This window comes from Euwallacea fornicatus, chromosome 12 (genome assembly GCF_040115645.1).
Source record: "Euwallacea fornicatus isolate EFF26 chromosome 12, ASM4011564v1, whole genome shotgun sequence".
NCBI lineage: Eukaryota > Metazoa > Arthropoda > Insecta > Coleoptera > Curculionidae > Euwallacea > Euwallacea fornicatus.
In genome coordinates, this window is record NC_089552.1 from 4,549,493 (window position 1) to 4,577,376 (window position 27,884).

Consider the following 27,884-nt stretch of genomic DNA (forward strand, 5'->3'; position numbering starts at 1 on the left):
AACGTGTAAAATGTTGGAGAAGTTGACAGATATTGAATATAGTTGTCTTGCATAACCGGTACATTAACCGCTATGCATAGAAAATATGAACCGGTGATTAGAATGTAAATTTTCCTTTTTATATGAATTTACCCGATAAATGCCCACTGTGGCAACATGTTGAAACTAAAGCATGCTGTAAAAGCAAAAAATGTGTAGGGTTCCAGGTGATCGCAGGCAATACCCAAGAAGCTCATAAAATTTTTAAAATGTTTTTCAGAGGCCTTTAGAGGTAAGTGATGGTTATTGAGCAGAAATAGAGATGGTGGAGAAATACGTAGATTCTGCAAGAATTTATCCGCAAACCGCTAACGGTCTCTGCGGAGCCTCTGTCGAAACAAATTATGGCTGTTTCCTAGGTTTCAAAGAGAACAGTCGGTTTTCTCCAAGAAATGAGTAGTGGCTTTTCTAGATATTCGAATGGAAAGTTTCGTTGCCAAGAAAAGTCCAAATGTTAAACAGCATATTTATAATGCGCCGCGTCCTGATTTTTGACATTCAACTCCTGGTGCAAGTACTTTGTACTCGGGGCTTTAATTTAAGTCCATAATTTCCATTAAGTGCAGGTGAAGTTCTTGTTCAAGTAAGTAAAGCCCCCTAATGGCTGCTTGAAGGATGTAACTCGGAGCAAGAAATATTTAAATTAAGTAAATAAATGTTTGTAGTTGGGAAACTTCAGAAAATATTCATGTTTGCTTGAGAATCAAATATCTCGTCGCAACTAAAGTCTGTCCACATGTTAAATGGATCTTTTCCTGTTTGGAAATTTGATATGTAACCGTAGTATTACATGACGATCGTTCCCATTGTATCAAGCCTGATGAAGTAGAAAGATACAAATCAATATTCCACAACAGTAACACACCTCATTTTTATTATGTTCCTGAGATATTCTAAGGAAAGATACTCTTAAGACCTGCCGTTAGTGAAATAATGCGTCCCAATGTCGTAAATTAATCGACAGACATGGGGCACATAATATGCAATAAGTTGTGGTGATATCACTTCTGATTTTTCTGCCATGGATCATACCTCATTTGCCAAAAACCTGAAAGTTGTAAAAAACAAAGTTACATCAATTTTTTCAAAATTATTTCAGGTATCTATTCATTCACGCCAAAAAATGATGTTGGACTTAATACCCAAAGATTACATTAGATAAATTTTTTATGCATTTAAAGTCATCTATAAATTATCTAATGCGAATCAATTCCGCAAAAAATATTAAATATCTCCTAGGGAAAGTCTTCCTGTATTGTACCTCTATAGTATATACGACCTACAGGACCCAGGATTGAACCACAAATGTCACATTCCACACTTGGCCTTCATATTATATATGTGTATATGTAATTTTAAAACCAGTTCAAGTCAAAATAAGAAAAAATATTCATAGGAACGTGTATCCAAAAATACCCCCTAAGGCCGCCTGTGAAAATTATAGTGCAGAAATAATGACCTTATTTCTGCTTGCTGAATTCCAATAAAAGGGTATGTCAATACTCTAGTTCTGCATTAAGTTTCCAATGGAAAAGACTATTAATATCTCTCCCGATAGATATGGAAACCTACTATTCTGTAACCGAAGGTTATATTTACCAGAAATCCATTGTCTGTTTCGAAAAAATGTATGTCGCCATCAGCGGCATTGGATGGAGGAAGCTGAACACCAACAACTTTGTGTTTTGAAAAGAGAGATGAAAATCAGTGCCGCACCGTGCATTGAACTATAAAATCGCCGACTTCTCGAAAAAAGGCGAATCCTATGTTTTTTCAGAATAAAAATGTCCAGAAAACTTATTAGCTCTTCAATTTACAACATTCTCCAAGACAAAGAGTTATTGTGAATTTTCGGTTCAGGTCACCTCTGGTTCTACCCCACTGATAGTTATATGGATTTTTTGATACCAAAACTATATTTGCAGCAGCAAACAACCCTCGGAATTAGAATTTTATTCATATATTTGCTATCCACTTACTAAATATGTTTACTTATCCTTGGAAATTGGGCTCTGATATTTTTAGCACATGTATCTTCTTAGTATGTGCAATAGAGCAAAGCGTTACAACAAAACGAATGAAGGATGACGCAGAAAAGTCAAGGCTGTTCTAAGATATACAGTCATTCAAAAAAGCATCCGTACAGCCGAAAAAAAATTCTGTAAACCGTAACTTTTGACTGATTTTGTTCAAATTTTGTATAATGAAAATTCAAACCGAAACTCAATTTGAGTAATTGAGCAACTTTTGAAAATTTAACTTTTAGAGTGCTTTCCAGCATTTAAAAAAAACTCCGTTTTGAAAACTTCTTCTGCGGTGGAATTTTTTCAATTAGGTTTTAACATTCTTGTAAAGGGGATTTTTCTTCATATATCCTGAAAATTTGATCAAAATCGAACAACAAATAAGGGAGTTGCAGCTTTTTGAATTCGTCAAAAATGTCAAAGTTTCGTCATTTTGCGCGAAAATCGTCACTCTTTAGCGTTTTTGAAAGGCTGCAACTCCCTTATTTGTTGTTCGATTTTGATCAAATTTTCAAGATATATGAAGAAAAATCCCCTTTACAAGAATGTTAAAACCTAATTGAAAAAATTCCACCGCAGAAGAAGTTTTCAAAACGGAGTTTTTTTTAAATGCTGGAAAGCACTCTAAAAGTTAAATTTTCAAAAGTTGCTCAATTACGCAAATTGAGTTTCGGTTTGAATTTTCATTATACAAAATTTGAACAAAATCAGCCAAAAGTTACGGTTTACAGAATTTTTTTCCGGCTGTACGGATACTTTTTTGAGTGACTGTACATTTAATTAGTGGATTCTAGCCCTTAACTGAATGCTAAATACTTTTAGAGCACCCTCGATTTTTTGAAAAAATAATGGGAAGGGCACAACGCTTGCATAGAAAGTTGGGTTTTTGGTTAACACCTTTGTTTTCAGGTTTCTATGCAGATCTTGTGCGTTATGCGTTCTGTAAACCCCATTTTAGCAGGTTATAAGATTGTAACCTAGTGTCAAATGTACTACACGTCTTGATAAAAGTGCCGCTCTCGTCTATTTATTTTGCTATTGTTTGCATCAATCCTCTAGAAAAAGACCCTCACTATTCCCTCGCTGGATCAATTCCAGCTTAATTTCCGTTTTACTAAACCTCAAATTAAGCGTAAAAAATTAATAGACCATCAAATATGCGACAGGTAAATTCGTAATAAAACCACCACTCTCATCTGTTTATAATTGTTTATTTTCCTCGGGTCCTCCAGAGAAATAACCTCGCCATCGCCCGGACAGATTAATTCCAGTTTAATTCCCGTTTTACTAAATCCCAAATTAAGTGTAAAAAATTAATAGGGCCATTTATGCATTAAATTCGTTTCTCGCCCCGGATTCCTAATCCTGTTATGGATTTCGTCATTGTTCAGATTACAAGAAAAATACCCACATTGGAGTTTCAGGAAAATATAGGTCACCCTTTGCATCACCAATGACAATGGAAGGTAATTAAACCTGCTTTCTGTACTAAATGTCCCATCAGCTGGATATCAATTACTTGCTTCGGCCTCCCTACATTCGAACTAATTATTATTAGCTGTTAGTATAAGCAGCTATATATCTGCTTAATTATCGAGTCTGAAGTGCGGATTATATCTGTGTTGTGCAGGCTGGTCAGATTTGGTCTGTTTTGACGGGAAAACCGCATTTCCTGATTAGATTAAGAGACACTGCATTTCATTATCTATTGTTCTTTCGAAGGTATAGGGCGTTTTGAGAAAACGTGTTTCTGTCTTCCGACGTATCTCTGTATTTGGGGTTTCCATGTGAGAACATTCCAAATTCCACCACTTCCTTTATGTACAGTGGCTCAAAGTGAAAATGATACAGCTGCAAGAAAATGATCGGTTATCAGTAAACTTCTTTCATTGAACAATGATCTGAAGTACGAGAGTATTAATATATTGAGCTACATCTGTTCTACAATATGCACAAGTAAATACAAAAAAAAACAATCCTTACATAGGAGAAAAAATAAATAAATTCCACTGCGTTCAAAACGAATCTCAAAATTAAAATGATACAGGTCAATATTTTGATTAAAGAACATTTGTGTATGCAAAAAAAATATCAAAATTGTAAAGGGTAAGCAAACCTTATTGAATTGTAAAAATATTTGTTAGAATTTAGTTCAAAAACACCATGGGTAGACATACAACAATCAAAGAGCGCGAATTAGTGATAATGCACCATAAAAAAGGCAAGTCCATTAGGGCAATTGCTGAAACTTTACAAAAGAGTGCCTCAACAATTCAACATATCATAGAAAGATTTAAACGCGAGAGAAGCGTCAAGAATAAAGTCAGAAAAAGCGCAAGAAAAATTTTCACCGATGCTGATGAACGGTGGATTGTAAGATATGTGAAAAAAAATCCCCGTATAAGTGCCCTCAAACTGGCCGTTGAAGTTGAAAAGCATTTACAAAAATCAGTAAATCCAGAAACCATTCGAATAGTTTTAAGAAAAAAATCAATTCCATGGTCGAGTAGCCCGAAGAAAGCCTTTCATTAGTCCTAAAAACCAAAAGATTAGAGTGAACTTTGCCAAGGAGCATTTGGATAAGGAAAAAGAGTTTTGGAAACGAACTTTGTTCACAGATGAAAGTAAATTCAATCTCTTTGGGTCGGATGGACGTGGATATATATGGAGAAAGCCCAATGAAGTCCTAAAAAAAGCCAATTTAAGAGCCACTGTTAAACACGGCGGAGGAAGTGTGATGGTTTGGGGCTGTATGTCCAGTGCTGGAACGGGCAAACTGCATTTTATAGATGGCATTATGGACAAGAACGTGTATTTGAACATACTATGGCAAAATTTGAAATGCAGCGTAAAAAAATTAGGTATTTCCAACAATTTTTTGTTCTATCAGGATAACGATCCGAAGCACAGCGCCCAAATTGTGAAAGAGTGGCTGTTATACAGGGTGTTTCCTAACTACGTGTAAAAAATTTAAAGGCGTAATCCTCGACTAATTTTGAGTCAAAAATGTCTAATAAACATATGTCCGCAAATGCCTTGTTTCCAAGATACAGGGTGTTGAAATGTGACAAGAAAGAGATTTTATTTCCAAAATGACTCAATTTGGGTGTTTGAATTTTAGAAAAGACAATTTTTGTAGGATCAATTGACTAAACTGAATACGTGGAGGATAATCTTGAGGTAACAAGGCTTGTACTCTTTGTATGTGGTACGTGTAAAGTTGTTGCTCTTTTAAAACAGTCCACACTACTTTATGACTAATATTTAAAACAGCAGCTATTTTACGAGTACTTGTTCCCGGATTTTCTTCAATACGTTTTAAGATTTCTTCTTCCACTTCTGGTGTTCGACGTGTTATTGGCTTTCCTCCTCCTGGAGTTTTCATAAGAGATCCTGTATCACAAAGACGTTGAAAGAGGTTTTTAAAGGTTTGGTGGTTGGGAGCTTGGTGGTTTGGAAACCTTTCCATGTAAATGCGCTTCGCTGCCAAACACTTACCATCAGCAAGGCCGTAAACAAAAACCATATTGGCCATTTCTTGATTAGTGTAATTAGGCATTTGAAAAATTTTCAAAACCGAGGTATAATCTGATTTTTGGGACACAGAACTAAATTCTTTCACTTTAGAGAGTAAAACACCAAAATAACACTGACTATCTTGTTTATAGTAGTGGAAGTAGCAAAAAAAACTAACAATAAACAAGTTAGTAAATACCACCAAACCTTTAGAAACCTTTAAAACCTTTTTCAACGTCTTTCAGTCAACACCCTGTATCTTGGAAACAAGGCATTTGCGGACATATGTTTATTAGACATTTTTGACTCAAAATCAGTCGAGGATTACGCCTTTAAATTTTTTACACGTAGTTAGGAAACACCCTGTATAACCGTTCGCACGTTATAAAAATACCACAACAATCACCCGACCTTAATGTTATGGAAAATCTGTGGTCTACATTGGAAGTAGAAATTAGGAAACATGTAATTTCCAATAAAGACCAATTAAAGCGCGCTCTTCTTGAAGAATTGGAGAAAATTTCCCCCGATTTCACAAAAAAGTTGGTAGAATCCATCCCCAATCGTCTTCGAGAAGTAATCTTATCTAAAGGCCTACCAACCAGATATTAATTTATTAGTAAAACTGGTAAAAAAGACGTGTATCTTTTTAATTTTGAGATGCGTTTTGTACGTAAGTGAAATTTATTTATTTCTTCTCCTATGTAAGAATTATTTTTTTTGTTTTTACTTGTGCATATTGTAGAACAGATGTAGCTTAATATAGTAAAACTCTTATACTTTAGATTATTGTCTAGTAAATAACAATTTGCTAATAGATAATGATTTCCGTGCAGGTGTATCATTTTCACTTTGAGCCACTGTATATCGCGAATAAATGCAACGACGTTTTGAGCTGGAAGTATAAATAACCAATAAATAAACAAACATTTCCTCATGCCGCATATATTCTTAAATAAAGGTAATCTAAAGAAGACATTTTTGGATCCCCTGGGGTTAGTAGCAACATTCCTTATTACGTCCCTGTCTTGAGGACCGTAAAACGCTTTAATAGACCATCAACTTTGAGCTCGCTGCGATTGGTCAAGTGTCCAACTGGCCCACGTCGCCCACTTTTTCAAACCAAACATCTTTGCAAAATGGAAAACATCCTTATCTCTCGTTTGTCACACATTTCAATATTCATAAGAGGTATTTATTAATAGTCGACTGTTTGTTGTTAGTGTAGGCATATCATTGGCGGTTGTAAAAGCCGGTTGTGTTTTAGCACATTTTAGTGTGTTTTTAATTGTCGATAGGCAAACACATGTTTCGGACAATTCAAATCCTCAACAGTGTTAATTAGCTGAGTTAAGTGGGTAATTGCGTTTGAGTTTTGGTGAACAATGGACGCGACAACCAACATTATTCGTAAGTACTTTTGCTTTTAGAAAGTTTTTTTTTTTTTCGGATTTTTTTGCTGAAAATTTCTTTCGCTATTACCCTGAGTTCTCGTCACCACTTAGAAGAAAAGACAAGACATTGCCGTATGCTTAAAGACTTTTTTAAGCAAACAGATTTGAAACCATAACATGTATAAATCGAAACGTTTATAAAGACTCCTACAAGCGACAAGTTCGGTGAAACATTTAAAAATAATCCTGATTTATGATACGAAATTTTAATTTAACCATTCGGTTAGTTCGCGGTTTTAACATTTAATATTGAAATTATCGATACGAAAAACGAATAATCAAAACCAATTTATTTCTTAAAGCACTCTGTTATTTTACAAGTTCAAGGTAAGAATGAACAAAATGCGAATGCATCAATCAATAAAATTCCGATGTAAAATAAATTTGAAAAAATGGGATTTTGGGCTCATTCAGAAACAGTTTTCGACAAAGTATATCTGATTTTTCATTGTTCTGATCGAAATAAGCCGTTTTCGCAGGAACATCTTCGATCGAAATTGAAAGTAAAAGTGGTGAAAGGCAAGATACACAATTTTCTTTTTACATACAGAGCGGTCTTTCTTTTTCGTTCTTCTTTTCATAATTTTACAGAATGTTAAATAAATTCGAATAAAAAGAACTGAAATTGTGGCATTGTTGTTTAGAGAATTTGAAGTCTTCGAGATGTTGTGCCGCTTGACCCATGTTCCCTACTTAAAAAACCAGATGGGTTGCCATCCGCGCGATATTGTCAGTTGGGGGTGAGAACTTTTTACTCTTTGTCTTCCCCTCAATTTTAAGGTCGAAGGGTCTCAGTATTTTTAACTTTAGTTTCTCGACATCGGATCGTGGTAAATTTTTAAAAATGCACTCGGTGTATCGATCATTATCAATATTTACATTTAGTGAAAAACACGAAATATCCATCGGCATCGAAAGTATCAGATACCTCGCATATTTCCGTATTTTCATTGGGTCCCAGCTACACATGAAATCAACAAGTTATTTTTTTAATATAATAAATAAAACACGTATCAACGGATAAATACATATATTGTTTTCCAGAGCAGAGTTCCAGATCTCGATGCTTTATTTGTTTATTGACCCGTTTAATACTCTAAAACAATAATGTGTTATTGTTTATGTTCAGACACACCAAAACACGCCTATCTCAAAACGATAAGAAATTGCCGAACCGGATTTTAGAGCACTTATCCAACAATTTCGCCCATTTCATAGGCATCACAGGAAAGTAATTCGTTTAACTTTTGGCAACTTACTAAAAGTCATTATAATTACTCATCCAATGCTGTAAAACTATGGAAAAACATTTTCAAAAGGGATAAAGGTGGTTCGCTCAAGCTCTTTCATTGTATTGCATTCCGTCTACTTTCTAGCTTTCGAGCAGAAGCTTTTGTGTTCGCTTTTCAGTTTGAGATCGAGCTTTTTGTTATTTACAGCATAGTTTGAATTTCGAATTATATTTCGGGTTCTTTGTAAACTATTGAAAGAGGGAAATAATTTATTTTGATTTTCAGTCACCTCTGCCAGGTACTTGTGGGTAAAAACCTTCAATGCGCTTGAATCTAAATTACTAAAACATCAGGCTTTCTGATCATAATTTTCGAAATGGGTGAACACAAGGTAGTTCGTAATTAATCAACTTGTAATTTGCATTCATGAATTCTAGAACCTGGCTAGTTTCTGCCTGTCTAGGCAGTTAGGGTAAAGTAAATATATTAGCAGTTGGAAACGTGATTTAAAAAGTTGTTAGATTGCGATAGTTAATCATTTCGTGTTGATGTATTGCTGCACCAGTTGCAAACGTCATTTTTCTTGAAGAGATTTTTACAGGAAAACTATAAAAGCTGGTAGTTAATGGCTATAAATGAGTACCAGACGTTATTGAAGTTCTACCTATTCCTAAACAAGTGAGTAATGATTGCATTATGGCAAGCTATAATACAGTAATATACACTGTATTAAATACGTTTATTTGTAATTTCCTTTTCGAAGAAATCAGTTTTGGCATTCGGCCAAGATAGCGGTTATCCAACTATGAGATATCTAAGTATCTGAAATTCGTAACAAAAATAGCGTTAGTTTCCATTGAAGTGTATTTAAAGGGTGGAATTTCGTTCTGCACAAGTCATGACAGCTACTCAACTGTTGAGTCTGCTGAACGCGGCTATTGTATTTGAAAGAGCAAGCATCAATGAACGTGATAGTTAAAATTTATCCCGCTAACAAACCCATACTTTATTACAATAATTTCAGAAGGTATACAAATTTTAACAGAATCGAACATGTTTGACGTCCTGTGTAATTTACTTTCTCTCGCTCTTTTAATTCAAATTAAGTAAAAACTACTTGAAGTATTCCGTCTTTTAACTGCTCTCGAAAAAGGCATCCTAGTAGCATGACTGAAAGTAATTCATTCAAAAATTTTTCAAAATTTTCTTTGCAGAGGACGTCCCAACAACAAATTTTACATCGATTTCAATACTACTTCAAAAGACATAAGACGAGCAAGTTTTTAATGTATTCGTGTTCTAATACTGAATGTTTCATAACACTGAGTTATTATTGAAAGTTTTCAATTTTTCCTATAACCCCCGAACTTTTTTTTGTAGCGTACTGCTGATCATCAATTTATCAAAAGTTCAATTCCTTGTTCAGGTCGTTGCTTCCTGTGTTAGAAAGTTTTTCGCCCTCAGGCGTTGATACCGGATGTGTCACCGTTTTCCAGATATTTGTAACAGTGCAGTTGCAAAGTTTCTCCTAAAAAGTACATATGCTTCACGTGTGTTCTCTTTAGACTTAAATGATGTTTCTGAGTTCCGAAAAGTTTTTACACAGCATTCTTTCCCTTTTCGGGCCAATACCGAGGAACCTGAGCCACCGCTGGCGAAAACCGAACTTCGCCATGCAATATGTGGTTATTTTTGATATAAAAAAAAATCAAATCATGATGTTGTGCCATCAATGACGGATTTTATTACAGGACTACGGCATGCTACGATTTTGCTACGGGCACCAACGTCAAAAAAAAAAATCAGCTGATCACCGACGGCAACTCAACGGCGGCTCAGTGACAATGTGATTTTCGATCTCATATGCAAATGCGGCAGTTAAATTCACTGTTACTTACTTTTCAGTGCTTGGATCTAAGCCAAATTTGAATCCAAAGTCGTTTTTATAAATCCGGCTTATTTGCTGTCTTCTTTTTAACTTTCTGGCCCAAAAATGTTTAGATGACATGCACAATTGAAAATAAATTATGCAAAATAACTATTTGAACAGATCTCAGTTGTTCAGCAAACTTTGATAATAAATGTTTAAAATCCGGGTCAACCGCATAATTAAAATGCAATGTTTATCGTTTTTGCTAATTTGCTGTTAAATTTCATGTTCCTAAGATACGTTTTTGTTTTGAGCTCTGACAAACGGGACATTCCAGATGGTTTTTGCACATTCATGAACTGATAACTAATGGGACACTTAAAAAAGTAAAATGGTAAAATTGCAATAGAAATTCGCCTGACAAGAGACCTTAATTTTGGATCTTCCTCCTATTAAAATGGATTGTGTTTCAATCAAGTTTTCTAAAGCATATTTATGCTAACAATGTAATAAACTAATAAATGTAATAAAAATTCGGAGAAGTGAAACGTTTATCAAAGCAGTAATGTTATAGCGTGAAGAAAAAAACACTAGGAATGACGCAAATATAATATTGTAGCTCATATATTATTCTAGGACACGAGTTGAACTTTAGAAGATAATTACGTCCAGTCAATTAGAACGAAATACTGATTGATGCGTAAACTGCTTATTATTTCACAAATAATTTTTGGTAATGACTGGCCGATGGTTTTCTGATCAAAATTTGACATGGCACTAATGATAATATGTTAAAATAAAATATTCGAAATTATGCCGGAGGCGAGGTAACTGAACGTACGGTATACTATCGTTTTGCAGTTATATGGTTGACACGCATCAGGGATATATAATTTTGTTGAAAATTAAAAAGTTTTTTTATTTTCATACTGAAACGTAAGTGCTTACTACCTTCCAAAGGGAATGAGGAATTTCCAGTTAGTTATGGGAATAACAGAAATTTGTTCAGGGAAATATTTTACCGTTAGTCATCATGTAGTGTGGACAAGAATAATAGACCCGGATTTTTGTTGGTGAAACAGCGTACCAGAGAGATTTATCGTAAACAAAATAACACGTACACATTAAAACTAAGAATAAGTATTTGATAATACATCAAGCACGGAACTGAAGCAAATCTAAAACAAACTGTTCTCAAAAGTATCATATTTGATTAGCACTACAAATTAGCACTATCAAACTAATGCAATCGCAGTGAAACTTATTTTCTCAAATTTCAGCAATTGCCCACAAGAAAAAACAATTACGTTAGGCCTGAGACGTAATCTTTAACGCATACCTGAAACTGACAATATGCGCAAGTCTATCAGGACGAAAGCCCGAAAAGAATAATAATTTATTTATAAAATACATTTTTTTTAATTTGTAAGGTAACTTTTCCATATGGACACATACATAAAATGATATTAACCGACATATATACACTATCGGCCAAAAGTAAAGAAACATTTAAAAATTTGGTAAAACATTTTCTACAGTCAGGTAATTTCTTTTCAATAAATTTTAACAGATTAAGAATTTAGTACTGAACCTTGTACGCTATAAATCTTCAAAAAAAAAGCTCTACGGGAATAAATAAAATTAAAAAATTTATTTCAAGCCGGACAAAAGTACAGAAACATAAGTTTTATTCAAATTAAAGTTAACAAAACAATTAATAATGAGTTGCGTAACCGTTATGTTTTATAACTTCAGCACATCTTTTTGGCATAGAAGCCAACAATTTATCAATATATTGCTGGGGAATGTTACACCATGCATTTCTTACAGCAGCAATTAACTCATCTTTTGAATTGTATCCTCTATGATCATCCTCCCTAATTTGACGGTCAATATGATCCCACATATTCTCAATAGGGTTGAGATCGGGGCTTTGGGCAGGCCACTTTATAACAGTGACTTTTTCCCGTACAAACCACTCCTTAATCATTTTAGCGGTATGTTTGGGGTCATTGTCACGCTGGAAACTCCACCTTAATGGCATGTTATCTTCGGCAAATGGAAGCATTTGTTCTTGTAAGATATCCAAATATTTAAATCGATCCATTATCCCATGAATAACACATAGTGGACCGACCCCGTCACCAGAGAAACAACTCCAAAACATGACTCGACCGCCTCCATGTTTAATGGTGCCCCTGGTGTATTTTGGATGAAACCTTTCGAGCTTTGGACGCCGTACCCTTTGAATTCCATCTGAGTTATGAAGATTAAATTTGGATTCGTCCGAAAATAAGACATTTTTCCACTGGGTTGGGGTCCACGACAGGTGTTCTCGTGCAAATTCTAGTCTAGATCTTCTATTTTTGGCCGAAATGTACGGTTTCTTAGCTGATTTTCTCCCGTAAAGTCCTTGTTCGTTAAGTCTTCGTCTAACAGACCGTACCGAGAGACTCAAGTTCGGAACTTCTTGCTTTATTTGTGGCGCCGTCGAAAATGGATTCTTTGTAGATATTCTTTTAATCACTTTATCAGTCTGTTTATCAGTTTTGCGTGGCCTTCCGCTTTTCGGGACATTTCTAAAGATTCTTCGTTCGCGATATGACGAAATAGTTTTAGAAACAACGCACCTATTTAACCATAGTTGCTTGGCGATGTTTATTTGTTTCTCCCCGGATTCAAATTTTTCAATTATTAATTTTCGAACTTCTTCCGATAAACTTTTACCTTTCGGCATATTGACTAACTCAATACTATTGAATTACTATAAATTTGCGATTCAAGTCCTTCGAATATCATATTTTTATAAATAATAAAAAAATGTTTCTTTACTTTTGTCCCCCTAACAATATCAAAAAATTCGCATAAAAATAACAAACTTCTCAGGTGGTTGTTTATATACAATCCTAAATTCTTTAGCAACAAAATAATCCACTGAAAACGTTTAGAATATTTCGTACCGTTTGCTTTTGGATTTGTAAGGAAAATGCATTTGTTTCTTTACTTTTGGCCGATAGTGTATGTAAAATGAACCTTCAAAGAAGTCATAACAAATGTACCTATGACGTGTATGAGTAGGACGATTTATACTGTAATGAGTACATTTTACGCGCTATATATTTGATATCTGACTGGCTGATATGATGTTATGATAATATTTGATCGGACTCAAACCTGATCAATAATTTAAATCGTCCTTAACAAATATGAAAACTTGTAATAATACTTATTTGCTGGGTTTAGAGTGATCTAACAGATAAGCTATGACTTAACGTGTATGGAAAAGTACAGTACACTAAAGCGGAATCGATAACGAGTAGGGCCTCCTTAAAAGAACGTAAAGGCCGGACGTATTATACGTATCAATATTACAATAAAAGAACATAATAAATACCTTTTTGCGTTTTGAGCGCTGGACAGTACCTTCTCAGAGATGAGATGCGAAGCCCGATTCCCTCTGTCTCGACCTGCAGAATTCGTTCTAAAAAGAACTCGCAATTTGGTATACGTTTTTTGACCAAAACCAACACGAACTAGATTTAATTTATAAATTTCCTGCCTGTTACCAGCTAACTTTTTAGCTCAATACCTCAAAGTGCAGCCAACTTGCCCTTTTTACTTTCCATGAAAACCAAAAAATACTAATAGCACTAAATGCCTAAAAATCAGTGTCCACGCCACTTTGCCAAGAATAAGGATATAAGTTCCATACAAAAATCAAAGGAAGCATTAAAGCAGAGCATTCATTAATAGGTATTTGGTGCGCGAACTACTATTTTGGTCGATGCGACAGAATGTTTTTTTGTTAAGACCTGGTGAGGCTATAGAAACCTGTTTTTTGTTGAGTCCAAAGGAAAACTCGCTAAATCATTTTTTTTAACGGATGATGGAATTAGCAGGTGTAAGATAATGAAACATCTCATCTTTTTCAAGCAAAGGCCGACGTTTCTTAATTCGAGTCAATAGCCGAAATATTTGCTTTTGCGACTTTATCGTTTCATTCGATGCGGTTTCACTTTCGATTTTCTCAGTGGATTTTTGGAATAAGCAACACCTATTTGACTCGATTTTCCTTTTGGATTTTTCTGTGAAAATGCGCCGTCGAGTCATGACGTTAAATATGCCTGGAATTCTTAAGGTCTAACGTAGCTTTGTAAGTTTTCTCTGTTTGTATATTAAATTTCGATAGTTTAAAGTTAGTTACTATTTACTTACTCTCTTACATTTGTTTTGATAACGAATTGCTGCCTTTATCATGGATTTTTGGCAGATAAAATCTCTAGACTATATTAAAAAACAACGTTAACTACTTTATGCCATTCCCCGAAAAAGGCCATCGACTTTTCTTTCAAATTCTGTCTCTCTGTACTTACGACAAGCCTCCAAATTTCATTAAATTACGTTAGGAATTTGCAAGACATTAATGATATTATAGACACAAAAATGTCTACTGCAATATATTTTCCATAACGATATTTCCTATTATCGCTCTCGATATACATATTCCGTTCTCAAGGAAACAACACACACTATTTATTTTCGTATTTACACAATGACGTATGTAAATTCCCGTTATGTATCATCACATAGTAATTACGGCTGTTATGGCATCGACATTGTTTGCTATTGTTGCCACAAACAGCAGCCAGTGTTTGCACAGACTTTGATATTCATATGTGACAAATGATTATAGCGTAATTTAGGTTTATTAATGATATTCATGATGTTGAATTAGAAAAGTGTCATATTTGTTCACTTATTAGTAGCAAATATTTAGAATTTTCACCATAATGTTTTTCTATGATTATCTGCACATCCTAGAGCGCGAAAGTTAGTGAAACTGGAAATTTCACCATTTTTGACTATAGATACATTAGAGGCTAGGAAAATTCATATTATATGCCTTTATTTCCTGCCCCCCTTTTTTCCTTCATTTCCCGCTTTGATTTCCTGGTCTATTTTAATTAATTGTTAGCAACGATAATAACATACTCTCCATCGCCCACAAGGTTTGTGCTTTCTTTTGGTCGGTTTGTTATCCAACTTCGTCACTAGAGCGTTTTCGGGCCCCAAACTCTTTACCTTTGTGGCAAAAAACTAACACTCACGAGGTTTATTTATCCATGCTGACAAAAAATTTAAACTGCAGACATCAAATTGAAAAACATCGTTATGGAATATCCAAATCATAAATACATGTTATGGTTATAAATAAAATAATATACGAACGAGGGCAGAAATTTCCCTACTGTCTCGAGACTATGGGCGCTCTCGACGTTGAGCGTCTGGGTAAGCTATCAAATCTCTCGACTAATGAAACGCCCACTCAAACTACTGAAACAAAAATTCGAGTGTCATCCTAACTAGTTCAATTTCACTTGAAAATTATACCTGAATCGTTTTTGCATAATTACAGATTGATTAGAAGATGGTAATAAAATGATCAGTTTATGCAGTCGATCCGTCTATTAGTCCATCAATTTATTAATTCATTAAACTTTAATTAACTTCCATCCTTGGCACATCAATTAGGACCGCAATTTTAAATTGTGCTTAATTGCTTGGTGTCAAATTTAGCACGTGTTTACGTTTTACTTTCAATAAAAGTACTGCGATGGGGCTAATGGGCAACAATTGGTCATAAATAACGGTTGAAAGTACTTTAGAAATTGAGAAACTTGTTTAGGTAAAAGTAGCTAAAAGTATATTTTCGTAGTGAGTGGAAGTTCGTAAAGAGTACCTCTTCTCAAAGTTATGCAATTTGTTTCAGCAAACCTATGGCAAGATGGGTGTGCTTGCCGGAAATCCAGACCACCAAAAATAGGAGATATTCAAAGGTAAGACTCTGATTATTTTCACGCAACATTGGCAATTAACAAATGAAGGTTGGTTGATGATTATGTGCGTTTCTAGATTAAACAAAGTGATATTTCGAATTCATGGCGAATTAATGGTTCCATGAATGAAGCTTAATATATGTATATAATAATTTATTGAATGGCTGCGTGAAGCTCCCTCATTAAGTTAGTTCAGATTAGCCAAAGTGGTACTTGTCGACATCTCCAAGTACAATTCCACACTATTTGCTTTACTGAGAAACATTACGCCATTCTCTACAACTGTTATTAAATGAAATCTTCTAGTCACCAAATCGACGACAAGCAAAAGATTAAATAAACCACTTGATTTGTCTGGTTACTGCGAATTTCGACTTGATGCAAATTGAAAAAATAATTGAAGTTCGACACCCTGTAAAACAAAATGGAAGTAATTTAGGACATGCCTTTATGTGAAGTCTTTATCTTATAATAATGCCATTCCATTTTTGCCGCCAATTAAGAAACACCCTGTATATTTCTTGAAAGCCTCTGTACGGAAATTTTGGGCGTACCTATTTACGAATATTCGGAACTGCACTAGATTGATTCGTCTAACAGGCACAAGAAATTACGAATGTTCGGAGCTGCACTTACCAATCGATTGATTTGACTAATGGGGACAAGGAGTAAAGATTCGAATCTTACGGAACATTAATGCTGAAATTTGAAATAACACTCTCAGGGCTTGGCCAGGCTTCAGAAGTTATCGATAAAAAGGCGAAAATCTGAACTGGTAGTAAATTTAGCGTGACACCCAATTAATTTCTTTCTCAACTCAAACAATCTTAAGCTAATAAATATTTTTGAAATTTTAAGAAGACGAACACTCGACAGTTAATTAACCTTTTTCAGAAACTCTGATCATCACTTTTATGAACTTACTCCGACGTTGTGCTTGAGCTGCCAGGTGCATTGTTTGCAATTCTACACCCCTATAATTCACGTTTATGATTCAATAAAGAAAATCGTATATCATAAACAGAATATCGTTTGTAAAATGAGACTCGAACATTTATTACCCTATTTTCTATCTATTAAATTGATATAAATAACCAGGATTGATCATGTAAAACAAATATTTGTGGCTCGCCACGCCATCGTCATTTTATGGCATGACAAAAATCATTTTCCAATTTTCATTCACATCCGCACGAATAAAATACTCTTATATTCCTAGAATACATTATGTTAGAATGGGCTTGCATTCTCACGCCCATCTAAGATCGATTTTTTTCTTTAATAAATTTAATTTACCCAGAAAGGTAGTCCGGAGGCGTGATGCTATTGGACTAATCTACTTAGAACGTCCTAGAATCCATATTCTCATTTTTTTGTTAAAGTACAGCCATTACCATATCATTTCAGTTAAGTGCCGGTAACTATTGTTTTTTACAATTGTCAGGATATTGCATTTTTACGGCCTCATGTCGAAACATCTCGATTTTCGTAAATTTTAGTTTGGTGCGGGTTGCGTGCGCATTAGTAAGGAAACAAGCTTATTTCCCACGACTCAGTAGCGGTGTCCACAGAAACAGGGAAAAACAAACAACACGTTGTGGCCATTTATCATAATTTTGTTGTATCGTAGAAAAAATATCGTACCCTACTTCATGATAGGTATTTATGTAACCAGTTAGCAAATGCTTACTTTTATGTAACCTGTGGGACCCTGCAAGACGAGCAAACCTAGGACCGCAATATGACACGAGTTACGTAAAATAGCTTTTCCTAATGAGATTCGTGCTTCTGTCTTTTTATTTTGCTGCGCGACGAAGAAATCACACGAAAGGGCACACATTTATTCACCGAAATGGAAAAAAAATACTCCTGCCCTCATTTCGTAACCGGTTACTAAATGAAATTCATTTAATCACCCGTTTTGATTTCGAAAATTGCACATTATTTGCCAAAATTTGAAAAATATTTATTACATATCGACGATTATAACCCACCGTACGATGCACAAACACTGCATCATTATATCAACTTTTTGTGATGATAGTCTGAGTGATTATCTCCTAAAGGAGATATTACCTAGATAACACAATGGAAAAATGCGTTTCTCGTACACGGTTAGAAAACTTAAGCTGAACTGTTTTTACAGCACTGGCTTGCTCATAGCGACACTCAGTGATCATGAAACGCAGGCGGCGTGCGATAAAGAATCACATTCCGCACTTGTTAGATTACTAACCATTACTTTTTAAGAATAAGTTTTATTAAGAAGAAGCTCGTGAAATAATCCTGAGATTTTTTAACTTCAACTGTTAACCTCAACTAACCTGGAGTTTCTAGGACCGCACAGTCAGATTTTTTGAGAAGTCTAACAAAAACTTGTATCATAGAAAACTAATCTTTGATATGGGCAGAATTAAAAAAATATATCTAGAAGAAGCTTCGAAAAAATCGTTAAAGATTTCGTAATTGGCAGCAGAAAACTCAGGAAAGGAAATACTAATAGGTCAGGTGAAAAATCTGCAAGGAAAATTACCAGGAATTTGAAAAGTCATGCCTTAGATCATAGTTTTTTTTAATTTAACCGGAGGATACTTTTCATAGATATAATGTAAGAGATAGAGTACTGGCGCCTTGCCTAGTTACGGGGAAAATATCTTTTACGGAAAGTAGATGAAAATGTAATATAGTAACAAATTTTCCATATAATCCCAAATAATCAAGAAGTGTACGTTCTTGCTAATCTAGGCAGCTCTTCAATTTGTCGCTATGGGTAATTTCATTCTAAGTAGGAAGCTTATATCAAATTATCCGTCAAGCATTAAGTGGTTTAGAAAAGCTTGATCAAATTAAGCATTTCGTATAAAATTCAAAGTGAATTTAGTTATATGATAAAAATATCAAGTTACTAAAATGGAGCTACTTAAAGAAGAATCCGCAAATCGGACAAAACAAATATACAGGGTGTTTCCTAACTACGTGTAAAAAATTTAAAGGCGTAATCCTCGACTGATTTTGAGTCAAAAATGTCTAATAAACATATGTCCGCAAATGCCTTGTTTCCAAGATACAGGGTGTTGACTGAAAGACGTTGAAAAAGGTTTTAAAGGTTTCTAAAGGTTTGGTGGTATTTACTAACTTGTTTATTGTTAGTTTTTTTTGCTACTTCCACTACTATAAACAAGATAGTCAGTGTTATTTTGGTGTTTTACTCTCTAAAGTGAAAGAATTTAGTTCTGTGTCCCAAAAATCAGATTATACCTCGGTTTTGAAAATTTTTCAAATGCCTAATTACACTAATCAAGAAATGGCCAATATGGTTGTTGTTTACGGCCTTGCTGATGGTAAGTGTTTGGCAGCGAAGCGCATTTACATGGAAAGGTTTCCAAACCACCAAGCTCCCAACCACCAAACCTTTAAAAACCTCTTTCAACGTCTTTGTGATACAGGATCTCTTATGAAAACTCCAGGAGGAGGAAAGCCAATAACACGTCGAACACCAGAAGTGGAAGAAGAAATCTTAAGACGTATTGAAGAAAATCCGGGAACAAGTACTCGTAAAATAGCTGCTGTTTTAAATATTAGTCATAAAGTAGTGTGGACTGTTTTAAAAGAGCAACAACTTTACACGTACCACATACAAAGAGTACAAGCCTTGTTACCTCAAGATTATCCTCCACGTATTCAGTTTAGTCAATTGATCCTACAAAAATTGTCTTTTCTAAAATTCAAACACCCAAATTGAGTCATTTTGGAAATAAAATCTCTTTTTCTTGTCACATTTCAACACCCTGTATCTTGGAAACAAGGCATTTGCGGACATATGTTTATTAGACATTTTTGACTCAAAATCAGTCGAGGATTACGCCTTTAAATTTTTTACACGTAGTTAGGAAACACCCTGTATAGTAAGCCTTTACAAGTAAAGGGCCTAAACTAATTGAAAGCTCTCTGTGAAAGAAAGAAATTTTTTTGAACTCAAAAATTCTCTATTCTTCATTTCATTCTTGGCGTTCACCAGTAACTGTTTTTGACCGGAATTGCAGCTCCTGTGGTCACAATTAATATTTATGAAAGGGCATCGTGCAATGGGTTCATGCCTAGGACGAAGTTTCTTATTTCTCGTCGATTCTCAAGTAAACAGCGGCGTTCAGCACACTCAACAGTGCTGCAGCTATTTGAATATCTGTTAAGTAATTCACCATCTGTGTGAATAAAGCCGCTGAATTAACTATTTCTATGGAAATTATCTTAGTATTAAATTATCAAGAATTTTATATATTGGCGCTAAATAATTCCTGACGTCAATTTTCTAATGAATTTCAAACCGATATACAACTGTTAGTTCTGCTGGCTGAGGTTAGCGAAAAGGCGTCAACCGATCAGTCTTTGTTCCATTATTAAGTTAGTAGGGTATCTACTGAAATCGTTTCGATAGAGTAAAGTTACAGGTAATTCGTTATGCAAAGATCGATATCTCAAGAATTATTACATATCTTTGGAGTTATTCTCCAATGAAATCCAATGAAGTATTCTGCATTTTTATCTTCTCGAGATGCTCAAATTACCGATCTTGAAATATCTGCCGGAGCCGAAACATTTTACCGTAAATCCATGAACGATGGGATTTTATTACTTATCTTGTAAAGTTTTAAAAAGGCCGCAGCATCTCAATTGCTTAAAAAATAAGATGAAACAATAATGCATCGTTTTTTTTTTTCAAAACCGCTATGTTAGCTGAAGACGAGTTCCAAAAATTGCATTTAATGGCAACATCATGTTTAATTTAGATTTCCCGAAAACACGTATTCCTAAATTCAAACTAAGAAAAACTGCTTGATCAGCTATTACATTGTTAAATCATTTCAGCAGCAAACTATTACGCACTGGAAACGGACAAACGTACCTACCCCGCCTTAATTTGTAAAACTCTATTTTTCCTGTCCCACACAAATATTTTTCAAATGCACATGTACACTTTGTGAATATAAATTTAGTGAGGCTTCAAGCTAACAAGCATCCCCGGGATTCATTTAAATGCGATGAATTATGTGTGGTTCGTTGTCGGCAGGTAAATGGCTGCGTTCAGCAGAGTCAACAGTTTTGCAGCTTGTACTTATCTCCTGAATAATACACTATTAAATACATTCAGGGCCAATACATGAATAACTTTGCCAAGTGAATAAGCTTCATGGATATCGATAAATTAACAAATGCCTTGTTTTGCAGCTAAGATTTCTATGGAAACTATTTTATTGTTAAAATGATCAGGAGTTTCGTATACAGGGTGTTCCAGTTTATAGTAGCAGGACTTCAACAGTCGGTAGAAGACCTTTTCTTAAGATGAAAATGTTACATAAATATACATTGAAAACGGCTCAGTTTTTGAGATACAGGGTGGCAAACTTAACTTTTTATTATTATTTTTTTAATAATTCACGAAAATATCAAAATATAGACATGAAATTTGATATTTTGGGATATTTCGCAGTGCCAAATTTATATTTGTTAAAATTTTCGTCAAATTTACAGAGGGCGCCATATGCAACATACTAGTGAATCTTTAAATTATGATAACTTTTTTGTGCCTCTTTGTAGATTCTCCGTTAATTTTTTCCTAAAAAATGTACTCTTGTTATAAATTGCTAAAAGTTGCTGTTTTCGAGATATTTTGAATTTGGTCCCTAGTAGTTCGACCTGCTTCCACAGGGGAGTTGTGATTTGACAGTAAATAGTTTATTTCGCCAATTTTTATATGATTAATAAATGTTTCTTAATTCATTGAACAACGTTATTAATATTATGACTATTACATTTAACATTATTTATTTACCATTTAAAATTTTAATATTTTAGAACGAAATGAATACCAAACACTTTTTAATTGTTATTTAATACAGGACAAAGAAGTAGTCATATTCTAACTAATTTAGCTCCAATTTAAAGTAAATGTTCAAAGTTAAAACCGTTTAACCGTATGCAAAGATGACAACGACGTTCAATAGACCTTCGTATTTCAATTAAATGGTTTACTCGTATCTCTTGGCAAGCGTTTGTTATCCGTAATTTCAGGTCTTCGATATTTGTCTCAGAGGTAGTATAAATTCTTTTTTTTGAGAAACCTCACTCGAAAAAGTCTAAGGGCGTGAGGTCTGAGAACGTGCAGGCCACAACACCAGACTACCACGTCCTATCCATCTTCCTGAGTAATTGGTATTCAACCAAGCTCTTACATTTTTCCCAAAATGTGCTGGACATCCATCAAATTGTAACCAAAGCCGTTCTCTAAAAATTACTGGAACATCGTCCCACGTATTATCATGCTCAGTTTCCAGAAATTCCAAAAAATTTACAGAATTTAACCGATCTGGGAAAAAGTAGGGTCCAAACAAATTATTTTGGAAAATTCCCACCCAAATGTTTATACTAAATTCCCGTTGAAAATTTCTAGGTTTAGTAAACTTTTTAGATAAATTAGAATATGATTATTTATTTGTTCTGTATTATATAACAATTAAAAAGTGTTTGGTATTCATTTCGTTCTAAAATATTAAAATTTTAAATGGTAAATAAATAATGTTAAATGTAATAGTCATAATATTAATAACGTTGTTCAATGAATTAAGAAACATTTATTAATCATATAAAAATTGGCGAAATAAACTATTTACTCTCAAATCACAACTCCCCTGTGGAAGCAGGTCGAACTACTAGGGACCAAATTCAAAATATCTCGAAAACAGCAACTTTTAGCAATTTATAACAAGAGTACATTTTTTAGGAAAAAATTAACGGAGAATCTACAAAGAGGCACAAAAAAGTTATCATAATTTAAAGATTCACTAGTATGTTGCATATGGCGCCCTCTGTAAATTTGACGAAAATTTTAACAAATATAAATTTGGCACTGCGAAATATCCCAAAATATCAAATTTCATGTCTATATTTTGATATTTTCGTGAATTATTAAAAAAATAATAATAAAAAGTTAAGTTTGCCACCCTGTATCTCAAAAACTGAGCCGTTTTCAATGTATATTTATGTAACATTTTCATCTTAAGAAAAGGTCTTCTACCGACTGTTGAAGTCCTGCTACTATAAACTGGAACACCCTGTATATCCGTGAAATCATTCCGGATTTCCATTTTGCGATTTCCTAATATTCTTGCGACTGGTAGCTATGCTGAGTGATACTGGTGATAGGGTACGAACTGATTAGTACTCTATTTCATTATAAGTTGTTAGGTCAGCAGTGTATCTGCTGAAATCGTTTCGTTAAAGTAAAGAGGTTGGTAATTCAGTGAGTCAAATAGGAGATAATTTACTGAAAAATGTACTGGAGGATAACTCTCCTTCATTTTTATCTGTTCGATACTTCTCAAAATACCGACTTTCAAGTATCTTCCGAAAACGATTGTTGAAAAGATTAAAGCATCACAATTCCGTTAAGGAAATTTTTTTTTAACCCAAATACGTATTCCAGAAATCCGCTTTGATGAAAACGTCATGTTTACTTCAGATTGACCACGTACGCTTTATTCCTAAATTCAATCTATGGAAAGCTATAATACTTTATCAGCCATCACATTGTCAGAGCATTTCAGCTGCAAACCATTCGAAATTCGAGACGGGAAAACCTAATGTAGAGTCTATTAGATCTTGCTGTATTTAATTTATAAAACTCTATTTTTATTATTTCATACAAATATTTTCCAAATGCACACGTAAACTTAGCAAATATAAATTTAGTGAGGCTACGTGCTGACAAACGTTCCCTTAATTTATGTAAATGCGATGAAATATCTGTGGTTGTTTTGGATTTAAAAAAAAAGTATAAAATTATAGACATAATGAAATACCGGCTTTTAAACACGAGCAAACAGAATTCGTGACCTGACAGATTCTGGTATCGATTGAGCCCAGAACGCGTGTATTCCATTGAAGCAATGTTTAAATAACCTGAAATAATAATTAATCTCCTTTTGTTTACGTAAACCTGATTTTGCCGACTGAGAAATCCTTTAATTAAACCATTCCTGCGGTAGTGAAAGCACAAAAGACTTTGTGCCCAATAACCTTTCATTTAGTCTACTAATGGATTGTAAATAATTTTAAGTTACATCAAGCTACAAATGCAAAAGTTGATAGTTGTTTGTTGTTTCAAAATAAAAGGTAACACTCTGGCCATATCAAAGGTCAAGGAGCACTTAGAGCAAGAATCATATTTATATGGTAAATATTTTCGCAATCTCGCCTAACAAACTTGAAATATTGTGGTAAAAAGTTAATGGATAATCTGTTAAGTCCCAATAACTCAATTAAAATTTAATAAAACGGATATGAGAGACGGCTGGTTTTAGTGAAAAAAAAACTCAAACAACATCCAGAGATTCAATTAACATGAGAGTCGAGTGGCTTGGAGAGACATCATTTCGAGTTGGATGACTTTCAGCGCTTGTCTGGACAATAATTTAATTAAATACATACAAGCTCTAGTGAAATATCTGTCTTTTTTTCAGACGTTCAGCTGTTGACGTCGACATAAAACCCAAAGACAATGATAGCACCAAGTCAATGCACAGTACTCTACCGCAACATCTGGCGCAAATCACCTACAGAGAGAAGCAGGATACAAAATTACTATTACCGACTACCCCCGATGTCAGTTTTTTACTGTCTGAAACCACCCGAACTACCGTGCGAACCTCGCAGATTCCTGATCGGGCGCCATTGGTGCTCGATCACCCTGATGATGTAGCCGCGGGTACGGCCGAAACGTCGTCGCCTGGTAGCCTTCTTCCCTCCCGTCCCCATTTGAAGAAAACAAGTTCTGTGATAGAAAATACTGTGCCTTCCCCGAATTGCTTATCTGACGACGTGTCCAAGATGAAAGTGAAGGGAGTTAGTCCTAGCAAGCTTTTTGTGCAATCTAAATCCCTAGGTGAGTTAATTCTGACGTAGAATATAGTAGCTGGATTTAAAATGTCCTTAGTATGCAAGTAATCGCATTAGGCATTTAATTCCTTAATTCTTTGATTTAGAGTGCATCGCCAGTTCTTGTTCTTAAATCCGGCTAGCCATGTTATTTGGAATCCAGAGGATAGTAACAGGATATCATTGCTTATTAATGCGCTGCCAATTAGGAAAAAATCGTGGGTTCTTTGAAACTTCTAGAGAATCATTTTAAAACATTTTATATTAAATTAGAATAGAAATCTGCATTTTTAATGTCTATGGGGTGTCTTGCTTACACCTAACTGAACTTCCCGAGTCGTCAGACATGAACCTATTTAACAATTAATGATGGAAAAACTATCTTGATCCAAGACGATGCTGGTCTTGATCTTCGGCTTATTTTGTTTGCCACCAGAAGAATTCTCAGTGGCTAAAATTGGTCTATTAAGAGTTTGTCGGTTAGCCCACGTTTAATTAGCAGTTCGAGCCACATTATTGGGATCTCGAAAACTGAAAAAAGGTTCATAGAGGGAAAGCTGGGCATTTTTGCGGTCAATAATGTCGCGATTTTTCCTACAACTCTCCAATTTTGATATAGAAATTAAAGATTAAGTTCTTGTGGTTGAATACGCGTATTTTATATGTTCATCAGCTTACCGTCTCTACGCTCACTCCAATGACATTTATTTCTCTTAGTTTTCTGAAAAATTGATTAGAAATTTTAATTAAACTTCCTTTCATATAAAATGCACGTATTTCTTTAAAACAATCGTGTGAAAAACCGATTATTTCTAAATTGTAAACAATCTACTGGGAGTGCCATTTAAAGCGCAAAAACGAATAGCACCACCAAGAACCGGTTATATCCAGTACACCCGTACTGACATATTTCGGACTTTCCAGTATGAAGTATTCTAGAGGCAGTTAAAGAGGGTGTTGACTTAATAGAGAGATAAATTTGAAGATGTGTTGGTGAGTCGATCACCGCACGTGAGACAGTGTACGAAAATATCGATACGAGAGTCGGACAAGGACAAGAATATATCTATCTGATACAGCCTGGTAAATTGACCCCTCTCGAACATACTATGCATTAAACATGTGTTTTTTTTAATACTTTTTCATATATGTATAACAAATACACTCACTTTCACATGAAATGCACCACCCAGTAATACTAATAATTAAGTCTTAGTAATTTTGGTAAAATAATGCTTCATAATGGAATATCAAATGATCAGACTTTCAGTAAAAAAGAAAGAATGCTGGTGGTTTTTTTGTCATTGACCTTTTAGATTTTTTATTCAATTGTAAATAAATAAAATAATATTTACATGGAAATATCAGTTTATTTTGTTGTTGAACTGTGAACAAGACATCTCAAAATGCCCCCAGTTAGACAGAGTCGAAACTTTTCCCACGTTTCGGATTTTGGTAGAGGGCGAATTATCGACATGAAGGAGGGTGGATTTTCTTTTCGTGAGATTGCCCGAAGAATAAATCGGAATCACACCACGATTGCGAGAATATGATCTTCATGGTCTAAAGAAAGGGTTCAGCAACATCGTCCAGCTGGACGTCCTCCCCGTAGCAACAATGCACGTGAAGATCGACTTCTTAGATGTATGGCCATTGGTGATCGATTTCAAACAACAATGTCTGTTGCAGTAAATTGGACGGGAGCTCTAAATCGTCTGTTGTCGATGGCAACAGTTTACAGAAGAATTTCGTCTTTTGGCCTGCATTCATACCGCCCAAATCTACAATTGCCACTAACCGCCCAACACCAAGCTTCCAGATTGGCCTGGTGTCAAGAACGAGTTGCTTGGAGTCGTAAGTGGAACAATATCGTCTTCCGTGACGAGTCGCGATTTTGTTTATGGATCAATGATGGTCGTAGAAGAGTCACACGATACCGAGGTGAAAGAAGAAATTTGCAATTTTGTGAAAGGCGGCACACAGCTTTAACGCCTGGTGTTATGGTCTGGGGTGCGATATGTGTTGGTCGAAAATCTTCTCTTGTGTTCATTCCAAGCACCCTAAACGCACGTCGCTACATTAACAATGTTCTGAGGCCAGTATTAGTACCCTTCGTGCAAACTTTACCAAATGGCATTTTCCAACAGGATAATGCAAGACCACATAGTGCGAACATTACTCGACAATACCTGGAAGAAGCACAATTGGAAATACTGCCTTGACCTGCACGGTCACCGGACCTATCGCCCATCGAACATCTTTGGGACATGACGAGTCGCCGTCTTCGAAATTTACCGAGGCCTCCAAACAATGTGGATAACCTACAACATCATCTTGAAGTAGCATGGAATGAAATACTCCAGGAGGATATTGATCATTTGTTGCAAAGCATGCCGCGAAGCGTACGTGTTTGCATTGCCGTACGAGGCGATGTCACTCATTATTAATTTTTTAATTAACAAATGTTGTATCTTTTTACTGAAGGTCTGATCATTTGATACTCCATTATGAAGCATTATTTTGCCAAAGTTACAAGACTTAATTATTAGTATTACTGGGTGGTGCATTTCATGTGAAAGTGAGTGTATATTGAAAATTTCCGACAAATTTTAGGGCAATGATTTTAAAAACCACGAATGCATTAATAATTTTTTAGAATTTTCAATGCACGAATTACATGTGTATATTCGAAAAAGAATTTCATAAACAAACTGCTACAAATACGGCAATTATTGAAAAATTGGAAATACACATGTTAGGCACAAATTTCTACATCATTTTAAATGATTTTTTTAATACTTATTTATTGTGTAACTGAATCGTTTCAACTTCCATTGAACGTTTTACATTTCATAAATTTATCCTCTGCTCAAAATGCAGAACTAAAAAAGTTTCCCGGATATAATTACGTTTAACTTTAGAGGTAAAACGTTGAGGTTAATATAAGATTTTATTGAGAAGGTGAAACGTCTTCAAAAAAT

General features: G+C 34.7%; 1 protein-coding gene across 2 annotated transcripts in view; it reads left to right on the top strand.

The window, feature by feature from the left end:
* LOC136342553 (calcium/calmodulin-dependent protein kinase kinase 1) overlaps positions 1-27,884 on the top strand; it is an 87,580-nt gene that overhangs the window by 41,512 nt on the left and 18,184 nt on the right. The window contains exons 1-3 of one of the 2 annotated variants that reach the window (XM_066288483.1): positions 6,712-6,989; positions 15,906-15,972; positions 24,489-24,910. In XM_066288483.1, coding sequence (XP_066144580.1) covers positions 6,965-6,989; positions 15,906-15,972; positions 24,489-24,910 — 514 coding nt within the window. In that variant the 5' untranslated portion in view covers positions 6,712-6,964. Of the gene's footprint in view, positions 1-6,711; positions 6,990-15,905; positions 15,973-24,488; positions 24,911-27,884 lie in introns of those variants that run through there. The other variant, XM_066288484.1, reaches the window with a different exon arrangement.